At 30.9% G+C, this 12,073-nt stretch overlaps 1 protein-coding gene across 1 annotated transcript; it reads left to right on the top strand.

The window, feature by feature from the left end:
* Positions 1–11,132: 11,132 nt before the first annotated feature.
* Positions 11,133–11,804, top strand: LOC140444535 (uncharacterized). The gene has a single exon (XM_072536294.1). The coding sequence runs from the start codon at positions 11,133–11,135 to the stop codon at positions 11,802–11,804; it is 672 nt and encodes a 223-aa protein (XP_072392395.1).
* The last annotated feature ends 269 nt before the right edge of the window (positions 11,805–12,073 follow it).

Genomic DNA, 12,073 nt, shown 5'->3' on the forward strand with positions numbered 1-12,073 from the left:
AGTCCAAATTTTATTCCCTTTAATTAATTTCATTAACTTTTTGAATTTGTTAAACAAATTTTATAAAATTTTATTAACAATTCCGTTTTAAAATTTCTTTGTGTGAGATTGTTCAAAATCACTTCTTGGATTCTCGTGTAGAACTCATTCACTATCCGCCTGCCTTAGATCTGCTCCCAAAACTTCAAAACAAACTCCTCTAGCCTCTGGATACTAAGTTCTCCCAATGCGAGTATAAATTAGTATACTATAAACAGGTACTTATAGATGTTGCTGCTATTAATCCTGCTATCCTTGTCTCAGTCAGCATTCAAGAAACCAAAATTCTTTCATTTTTATTTTAAATTTAACACTTTTGACAAATAAGATTATTATCTTTCTCACAACAAACTTTACACTTTTTAAAAACTTTAACCCGAGGGCACAAATTTTGCTGGTTTACATTCTCATTCTAGAAATAAGTGTACAAAAAGTAACAGTTAAAAACACTGGTTTAATATTTATTTATGCACCAAGGGTGTTATTAACCCTAGAACAACAACGTGAAAGTACTGTTACAATACTAACAATGTGGCGTTGTATATGACTCCAAAATAACTGGCCGTAAAGTATAACAAAAGTACATTATTATTTAAATAAAGTGTTTTTGTTTTTGGTTATAAACATGTATATATTCATAAATTTTATACAAAAATGTTTTTGCATAAATAACAAATGAGAAACTTAAAATAAAACTGTGGTACTGGATAAAAGTATAAAAAATAGTGACTATAGTTTTTTGACAAAATGCAACAACTGAACAAATTTTTTTATATGTAATGACACATAACAAACCAAAGGATACACTTTTATAAACAAAAAGTAATTTACTTGCAGTCACTTCAAATGCACAGGCGGTGTTCGGCGCAGACCATTTTCGGGCAGTGCTCACATTTATCGCGTGTTTTTTCGGCGTTCGCGTTCTTGGGCAAAAGTCACAGCGACCCATTGAACCTTGGGGCTTTTGTTCTATTATTTCCTCATCTTTACAATTTAAAATGTTTTTGATACTGCTGCGGATCTGTTTTGGCAAGTGATTATTCTACATTCATTCTTTTAAACAATATTTAACCAAAATGAACGACAGCTCCTTTAGAAAGTTTGATCGAGACAGTAGTTTATTAACATTTAGTTTATGTATGACGTAACTGTTGAGTCCTGCAATATCCAACATGCCATAGAAAATTCGCAATGGCCATCTGCCAGTTTTTCTGGTGACTGTTGTTAAATGGCAGAGTTGATCAAACGTATCTACACCACCTTTTGTACTATTGTAGAACAAGATTATCTCTGGCTTTTTCGATTCTTCATCGACATCATGTTGAGTATGCATAGACGATAAAAGAATGACGTTCTTTTTTGGGAACGAATAACACTAAAGTGTTTTTCTCATCAAAAGCAAATAGAGATGATGAAACTTGTTTTCCTTTTGTTTCAATTAGTTGTCGTGGTATTTTTGGCTTGTTTTTTGAAGTTATACTTCTATACGCACGGTCGGCGTTGGAAATTTGCATGAGAGTCAATCTGTAAAACCATTACATATGTAAGATAATGAGTAAGAGAGAGACAGAAGATATATTTTCTCTCTCTTCCTCTCTCGAGAATAAAAATGTTCCTTTTGTATATATATTTAATATTATATATAATATTGTATATATAGATAAATATATATAATATTATATATAATATAATATGTATTAATATTATTATTTATGTGATATGTTTTGTATCATTTAAAATTAAACGTTTATAATTATTTTAGGCTTTTGTATTTCAAAATAATCACTGTTTTACCGAGAACTGTCAATTTTGAAATCCGGTAGTGTCATGTCTAATTGGCAAATCCTTTACGTGTTTGGTTCATACGCTGGTGGTTGTGAGTTCAAATCCCAACTATGAATTTCCTTTTTTATTTTTGAAATATTTAAAAACTTCACGTTAATCTTATTAAATATATGTAATATACGCAAAAAACATAAATTTTAAAATAAAATGAAAATTTACAACATAATCCGAGTTGTTGGTTTTTTATTTTTATCTTCGTAAAGTAAGTTATGTATATTGGCAGTTTTAAATACTTATGAATATTACATTTTAATTTATATTGTATTATTATATTTAATTATGTTGCAGTGTATTTATTGTATTGTAATTTTTATATTAATAAAAAAATAAACAATGAATTTTACTGCAGAGTATGTGTAAATTTTTTTTTGCATTCAACTCCTTTTATACATATACAAAAATAAAATATTCATTAAAATATTAATACAATCCTTCATTTACTATACTCCAATTACAGGTCAAATGTTTATATACAGCAAACGATGCACCATATACCTATATAATTAATTATTTTTCCCTTTCTGCTCTCTCTTACCTATAGCATTACATATGTAATGATTGTGCAGACTGACTCCTATATAAATTTTTAACGGCGAACGCGTATATAGAAGTATAACTTCTACCGGCAGTCCCACTGGACTGCCACGCCCGTTTTTTTTCTAAGCGTTCCCACTACAGTAAGGCCTTTTTCTCTTAACACTTCCGATACTTAATACAAAGTGAACCAGTTATCCATGGTGCAATTCGTATTGGTTCCATATATATCACTTGTAAGATGCAGTACATATTGTGTTGGAATTGAATATTGTTAACAACTTCTTTTTGGTTAACGACTTCTTTTCCCACGTAAGGCTTGGCTGAACACATGTAATATGTCTTGGCATCACAAATTGTTACTATTTTGAGCCCATAGTTGTCAGGTTTATTAGGAATGTACATTTTAAATGGACATCTACCTCTAAAACCTAACAAACTTTCATCAATGGTGACATATTCGGACGAGGGGTACATCTGTCTACACCGGCCCTTGAAGATGTCCCAAACTTCTCTAACAGCAGAAAATTTGTCTGTTGCCTTTATTGTTAACCTTGTGGTTTTATCATTAAACCTAAGGCATGATATTAAAAATTCAATACGATGTTTGCACATCGTAGCTCTAAAAACAGGCGGAACAAACTGCTTAGATCATAAATCGTTAGTCGTAATTTCAAGACACCATTGAAATAAAGCAATGTTTGTTGGTTGAAGATAACGTTGTTCAGAACGAAAGTGAGCTTTTTAAATGCTTATTTCACAATTTGTGTACGCCACAATAATTTCTAATAGAGCGTCTGTAAAAAATAACTGCCATAATTTGTCTATATTATTTTTATTTCGAGCTGCTCCTTTTGGTCCAGGAAGATGAGTAATTAAATTGTGCCGAGATCATCTTGTATTCTTAGAATGAAAAGGTTTTAGATACCATTTGTGACCGTTCTTTAAATAAATTGCTGTGTTATGTTGCGGACTATCTTTACTTGTAGTTGGTTCTGGACTTTCTACTGTTTCTTAGGCCAAAATTTTTGAATTACGTGCATCAAATTTATCGTCCACATGATCTTCAGTTTCCTCCAAATCTTCAATCTCGCTTTCCTCGCTCTCAATACATATGTCACCATCGTTAGTGTCTTTCAAAATCAACTTCTCAAGTTTATCATGAGTTAAAGGCCGCTTTCTTTTATAAAGATTATTAATGTTCGGGTTGTATTGGTTTTTACCTAGTCGAATACAAAATATCTCTTAGTTTTTAGCAAAATAATAAAATAAACAAATTACCTGATAAAATTTATTTTTCACGTAAATAACAACGTGGCGTCGTATACGACAAATCGCTCAGATTTCACAACTTCAAAAAAATGATCGTTGTCACTGAACTAAAAGGTACTGGAAATACAAGCGATGTATGTACAGAAGTGCGTGAGTACACAGCGATTACATTTTTCACCGGTCATCGGCGACGCCAAGTTGTTGTTCTAGAGTTAAGATGATTACGTCCGGAGGGCAACATAAGACCGGAAGACCTCTGGCTCAAGGTATGGATGTTGCTCGATGGACGTAAGCATACAGTAACACCAGTGATACATACAAAATATGCATAATATATATTTTGTAGGTGCAGTCAAATACAAAGTAAAAAGTCTCAATTTTAGTTTTTATATTATGAAAAATGAAATCTTTTATGTACTACTGGTGTTACCGAATGAATACGCCCGTCGAACAACATCAACCCCTCGGGCCAGTTGCCCTTTGGCAGGATTGTGCTGCTCTCCGAGCTTAATCATCTTAAAAACACCCTTGGTACATAAATAATTATTAAACCATTGTTTATAATCGATAATGAAGCGTGTATAGCAGAGCGGGCGCTCACTTGTATAATGAGAATCTAAACCAGTAAAAATTTGTGCCCCAGATCTTGTTTCTCTCTCTTATACACGCCGCAGTTCGAGCGCCCGCCCAATCATAAGCACTTCATTACTAATCAAAAAACAATGTTTTAAAATAAAATAGGCCTAAAATAATTATTGGGACATGATAGAATAAGCTTTTGACTTAAATTTAGGTCCGTGTTGAATTTAACCATAATTTTTTCCACTTGTTTTTCTTAGTTTTAAATTATTTAAAAGACGAAAACGACAAAAGCTACAGAAGATGTATTTTGTTCAGAATTATCCAAAAAATTTAAAAAAATCTCCTGGTCGAAAAATTGATTGTAACAATTTGTTTAAAAAAAATGTTAAAAAAAATTAAACATCTTTTCGTCTGTGCGATCTCTCGAACCTTAATTTAAGGCATATTATAACATTGGTTATGCTAAATAATCTCATGCAAATACTTTTCCAAACGAACCCGAGCTTTTCGCCTTGTCTAAAAGGTAATTTGCCTATAAGGATTAAAGTTGCAAGAACTATTTTTGAATAAAAATTGGACCTCCTTGATGTAAATATCTACCGGTTTTTGGATTAAAACTCTTTTATAGAAAAATGCAGCTAAAGTAGCACTCAAATACTAATTAATTATTCTTTTTGAATTATAAAGAATTTAATGCGTTTTAAAGTTTCTAATGTCCCATATCTGCAGTAAAGGGTAAGTACAATTTAAAATAATAGAATATTAAAGACAACAGTTAGCTTATTACATATAATTCCTCTATCTTGCAGAAAGGGTTCAATTCTAGCTTTTAAAAGGTTTTTTTGCACACAGTCTAAAGGCTAGAGTAATATTTGTCGATATTAAAGAACGTTGCTCATAATTCGAAAATTGAGGGTATAAATGAATATAAAAGTATAATATGTAAATTATTGATAGGTGTGATTTTCAGTCAAGAGTTAGAAATGCGCCAAACCTCTAGCTTTCTTTGATTATGGCAAAACTATAAAAAAATGTTTTAAACAAAACTGATGTATACCAAGGGCGTCTATAATTTAAATGTATTTTTGATTATACAGTGTCAGTTAGAACAATGGAATAAACCAATTTTTTAAATGTATATTAAACATTTTTAAATATATTTTATAAAAATATAGAGTTTTATAGGTCTGAAGTGATTAATTTTTGAAATACTTAAACTTTTATTGAGTAAAACGGTAATATATGAAAGGCCGTAAATTAGGTTTCCAAGGTAATGAAAATGTAAATGATATACCTATCATTTTTTTTGTGCAGTGTTATTTTTTAATAATCTAATACCTTTGAAATCGAGTCATACAATATACAGTGTGATCACTATTTTCAAATACAAAGTTTTCTCATTTTCTTTTATACAAAATATCCTATATATTAGTTTATTTTATAGAAAATATTACATCCTTTCTTTTAATATTAGCTTTTATATACTCAGTACGTTTCGTTTTCTATATATTAAGAGGAGAACTATAAATTTGATGTTTTTGCAGATTTTTTATAACAAACAAAAGTCATAAAAATTATAATCTATTTTTATAAACATAAATTAAAATATTTCAACCTAAAAAATTTATGCTATTAAAAATTATTTGAATTTAATAACTCAATATTTACCTAATCGATAAGCTATATTCATAAATGCATTATTAACTATGTTATAAAGGTTAAAAAGGTTGTTCAATATGTTTAACGCACAGTAGTAGGTATACAGTTGATAAAGGAGTACCGAACGCCCGTTAACATTTCAGGTCCAACACTATCTCACATATTACATTCTCGATGTACAAAAAAAATCAATGTTAATTTCATTTCGCGCTTCGCTTTACTCGTCAAGTTGACTTACCCGTGTATTTTTTTGACTAGAAGGAGTGAAAGTTTTACAGCCTAACTTGTTACATCATTATAAATGTGAAAATCAAAATTTAACTTAAAATAAACTAATTGAGTTTCTTAGTGTTTTTGTACAACTATGTATAGTACATGTTAGTCTATCAAAAATATTATATATATATATATATATATATATATATATTATATATATATATATTATATATATATATATATAATATATATATATAATATATATATATATTATATATATATATATATATATATATATATATATATATATATATATATATATATATATATATATATATATAGATTACTTTGGGAAGAACCGCGTCGAGTCCCTCGACACTGAGGAGTAGGCAGATTGAGACCTCAGTGCCGTTTGACGGGCCTTGTATTTATACAGAACACGATACTGGTAGAGACACTGCAAACAGTCCTGACCACGGCGCAGTACTTTGCACTTCCATGCAAAACCAACTTTACTATATAACGTGAAAGGTAGAACGATTCAGTTTGGTTAGTATAATTCCACTTACAATAGAACCTTTCTGCCTTTACGTGAATTTTGACTCCGCCTTCGCGCAGCTCCATGGTCGGAAGTGTATGCACTATCTCTACGTCACAAGTAAGCGGAGTAGGCAGATTGAGACACCGCACTCGAAAGGAACCGCAGTCCTTATTTAAAATCTAAAGAAGTTGGATGATCGTTTAAACCACCTTTCGCTCTTATGACCCCAAAAAAATTCTCCAAGGGATCTTGGTTTAAGCGCCTTGTCAAAAAGTAGTATATATTATATCGTTCGTCTACATCTTCAAGAAGCAACTGCAAAGCCTTATTTCATATAAGAATACCTACAATGTTTTGGAAAATGTTATAAATGTGATTTTACTTTGATATATTGTGTTACCTTTTTGGAACGAAACCCATGATTTCTTGCCTTTAACTCGCATTGTTGTAATCATGTCAGACATTCTTTGCAAAATTTATTTTGCGCTTATACTCCAACAGACCTCAGGTTTCATCATAGGCAAATTCTTGTTGGGAACAACATCTTTTTTTCAAACCCCGATAATTTTTCGGCCGATAATTCAGCAGTTGATGCTTAAGATTTACATAAAAGTCAGTCTCTGTAAAATGTTTTGAACAAATATAAGCCGTCTTTGGGTTAAATTTATCTTTCCTACCGGTGGCATGCACCCATTGTTTAATTAGATTTTCCTCTTTAGGGAAACGAAAAAACCTCGTGTCAGAGCAACGATTTCGCTTGATCTTGTAATCAAAGGAACAGCCAAAAACCGCACAACGCATATCGTAAAAATTAAAAAATATAACTTACTTAAAAATATAAATATAAAATATAACCGAAACTGATAACTCCACTCTAGAGATGCTAGTTTCTAACTGATTACGCTGCGGGTGACGTCACTCCCTGGCTGACGGTCATGCTGCGTGCGCAATATGTTACCTTCGTCGTTTATTATACCATGGAAAGGAACCGTATCTCTCTGCCAAGCATTAAATTCTCAATCGCGGAAATTTATCCGAACATATGTATATATATATATATATATATATATATATATATATATATATATATATATATATATATATATATATATATATATATATATATATATATATAATTAGAGAACGGTAAAATTATTGTAAAAAGTTAAAAAGAAAGATTTTTGCATGAAAGCGCAATCGTCTTAAAACTATTTAATTTACATTTATTTATATTTATTTATTTCATAAATAATTTTGTAATTTGTAGAACCCAATTTTTCTGGGAGATTCGTATGCGTACATTGACGTAGAAAGCAAACCTTAGAATAACCAGTTGAAGCACCTGTTAAACACATTGTATACAACTTGTCAGTTTCTAATTTAAGGTCCGCTTGTCATTATGCTAATTTCAGTACTAAAAATATTAGTTAGTTGCACAAGTATGAGAAATTGTAGGTTTTTTTTTGCAACTATCTTAATTTTGCAACTTAATTTTAATTAGCATGTAGGCATGCGGTTCACTCATTTTGTATTGATTACCTGACAATCAAGCAATCAAGTTTTTTTTATGATTAGAGTAAACAAAACACACAGGTAAATAATGACTGTGAAAAAGAAGCTTCAGTTATGTGCAGTATCTTTAATTATAACAATGATGCTAGCAATAAAGAAAAAAAATCATCTCCATATACGCTTTCTTAAAAAAAGCGAATATGGAGAAAAAAATTGATCGAGAGAAGGGGTTAGGCAGAGGAATATTAAATATGTTCAATGAAGAATTATTAATAGAAGACCCTTTAACATATAAAAACTTTTTACACATGAATAATATTATTTTATTTAAAACATTGTTACGATGAACCTCAGTTTTAGTTAATATTTCATCATTTTTAGTACAAGAAATTAGAACATGCTCTAATTTTTAGTACCGAATCGGAGGGCGCAGACCTAACAACGTAGTCTGGTAAGTTCAAAGGTAAAAGTAAAATTCTTTTAAAAAACTGGATTTGGAATTTCTTCGAAATGTCAAAATACCGTAGACCCCAAACTGATATACAATTAACAACACTTAAAACTAGGGATCCAAAAAGATAAACCATGGAGAGAGAGATAGGAGAACTATCACATATATAGGAGAACTATCTCACAGAGATAGGAGAACTTATTAGTAACATCGATTGTATGAATTTTGACGAAAATTCTGAACATACATATTTGTGTCCCTATTTGGAAAAACGCAAAATTTTAGTTTTCTATGTGTATACTTCTAATTTATTTAAATAATTAGCCTAACTATAAAATATTAAGTTTATTATATATATATATATATATATATATATATATATATATATAAATATATATATATATATATAGATAATATATAAAAAAATATTTTACTCTCGAAACTTATCTCCGCGTAGCTATATAAATGGTCCCAGATAGCCCATGTTATAAATATTGTTGAATACTTAAGGGAACGGATTTCTGTTTTATCCCGCATTCGATTTTCCAATGCAACCCCTTATATCATACCATTCGGGATTTAACGGGATGGCCGACCTAGAAGATTAAAGCATATTAAATATAATTTACGACAAGCCTAGTTAGTGTAGATTAAATCAATTTTGTGCATATTTTAAACTAATTTATTTTTAACGTAGTTTTCACAATGCTTCAGTTTCTCATACAGAATTTACAATCTCCTAAATTTTGAATAACGCTAGGCCCGTACCGGTAATCTTGCAAAATATTATTAAAATATTCTTAATATTTTTATAAACATATATTAAACTAAACTTGTAGTTAATTCTTAATAAAAATGGTAAACTAATTTAATATTATTGAAAAAAAACATGTACAAAGGTTTTATTTTTATGCTTATTCTTTAATCATTTTGAACAGTGTTATTATAATGGTCATCTTGTTATTTTTTTTAATGTGCAACTACTGTTTTAGTCTACAGCTACGTTTTTTTTTACTATTTTTACTTATTTATATTATTCGTTATTATTCAGGATAATCTTTGAGTTCTTTTCCACTTAACTTTTGCTACTCCTATTGTTTGCTTTTTTATGATTGATTAATATAATTTTATAATTATTAATTACTAGGTAACCATAAACAAATCATCTGGTTATCTTCTTCTTCCTCACCTTTTCTTTTTTCAGGGGGTCGCTGTTCCTTACTCCTCGTCGCAACTTATTTCTGTCCATCGGGTCTTATTAACCTAAAACTTTCTCTCTCAAGTCCTCTGCCAAACAGTAATTTAATCTTATCTTCGGTTTTTCTCTACCTCTTTTTCCATCAACTTCGAACAGTTTTATCGTTTGTCCCACACAGTTTTTTCTCTACGTCTGTCATGACTAGGTCACTAGGTCCAAAATTTTCACTACCAATCTCAGTGAAAGATATTGATATGTACACACACCTAGCAGACATTGAGTACTGTATTAAAAAACTTCTTACAAAATCACAAAACCTGCAACGTTTTAAAATAATTACTATCTACATCAAAACTAACCGTCATTAAATCAGTTCATCCATGGCTACTGAAATAACAACGAGAAAATTTCTGAAAGACAAGGGTAACACAACAGTCATAATGGACAGAAACGAGTACATCACCAAATCACTTGAGCTTCTTAACGACCCACATTCCTATAAAAAAAATCCCCAAAGATCTGACTCCCTCAGTAGAAAGCAACACTCACTTACTGATAAAACAACTACCTGACCAGGGACATATTCCGACCAAAACAAAAACCAAATTAACCAACTATACTGGTACCACCCCAACATACTATGGACCAAAATTCACAAAGAAGGGTGCCCACTACGTCCTATATTTGCATGTAAGAATGCCCCCACTCAATCCTTGGCTTAGTATCTAGCAGGTAGTATTAACAGTTCTTTTTCTTCTTACAATAACTATAAAATTAGAGATTCGTTGCAAAGTTGCAAATAAGAGCAATGGGATTTTACTACCTTCAGGATAGGTTTTGGCGAGTTTTGATGTTACTTCCTTGTTTACCAACATTCCTCTCGAATTAGTAGTTTCTATTAAGAATTAATAGAAACTATTAATAAAAATAATTACCATCTGATTGAACAGAACTGTACAATTCCCAAAGTACTGTTCCTGAAACTAATTACTTTTTATACAACAATACATATTTCACTTTCCAAAATGAATTCTACGTCCAAATAAAAGGAGCACCCATGGATGGAGCCACATTTCCATCTTTGGCAGAAATTGTAATGAACTTCCTACTTCACTACTGTACTCGAGAATACTCGAGAAGTTGATTTCCAGTTCCCCTTCATCTACCAATATGTAGACAACCTCACATGTGCAGTCCCAACTGACAAAATCAACTACACTCTTAACATATTGAATTCCTATAACACTCACCTACAATTTACTGTCGAAGTAGAAGAAAATAATATGGTGCCATTCCTCGACACTAATGTAACCAGACATGAGAACAATACAATAAGGTTGGACTGGTACAGAAACAAAACATTCTCAGGTAGATATGTGCCTTTTGACTCTTATTATCCAGATGAACAGAAGATTAACATTATCAAAGGTCTGAAAAACAGAATAAAAAGAATTTGGTACCCTTTTAAATACAATAAGAACATCAAGTTACTTTATGAGATTCGTAGAAAAAATCACTATCTTAAGATGCCTCTGAACAAATTGCTCGACCAAGATATGCCAACGGCAAGAACACACCAAAGACAAACAATAGAAGGAGAATCAGTAGAACTTTTCTATGGGAGATTGCTTTACATCAGGGGTTTATCACCCCTCATCACAAACCTTTTCAGACAGTTTAACATAGTGATAGCAAATTCAGTATACAAAAGATTAGGGACATACTTCACTCACCTGACAGAAAGAGTTAAAAAATTAAATAACTTCAATGTAGTGTATTCTATTCTATGTGGTTCCTGTTCGGAAGTGTATGTTGTTCAAACCAGCCAGAAACTATCAAAAAGAATAGCTTTGCACAAGAGTGATGTTGTGAGGAAGTCTACAAGTACAGCTTTTAGCCAACATATTAAGAATACTGGACACATTGCCAACTATGACATAATGTGGAAGTACTAAAAAAGGTTGACAACCAATTTAAGAGAAATTTCATAGAAAAGTGCTACATCCATAACTGTAGTTCTTCTATGATTTGTAAGAAAGATGTGGAAAACTTAAGTTTTATTTACTTATTTTTGCTTCAACAAGACTTGACAAGACGTAACAGACTGGAATATGGAGGCAACTTATCATAACATACACAGATGATCTACCTGCACTTGAGAACAGATTTCATTTCCCAGCTAACTGTATTTTATGAACTTTTGTTCAAACTGTTGGTTCCATGT

The sequence above is a fragment of the Diabrotica undecimpunctata genome, chromosome 6 (assembly GCF_040954645.1).
Source record: "Diabrotica undecimpunctata isolate CICGRU chromosome 6, icDiaUnde3, whole genome shotgun sequence".
Lineage (NCBI taxonomy): Eukaryota > Metazoa > Arthropoda > Insecta > Coleoptera > Chrysomelidae > Diabrotica > Diabrotica undecimpunctata.

Coding starts and splice junctions, on each gene's coding strand:
- LOC140444535 (XM_072536294.1), top strand. CDS start 11,133: ATGGTGCCATTCCTCGACACTAATGTAACCAGACATGAGAACAATACA.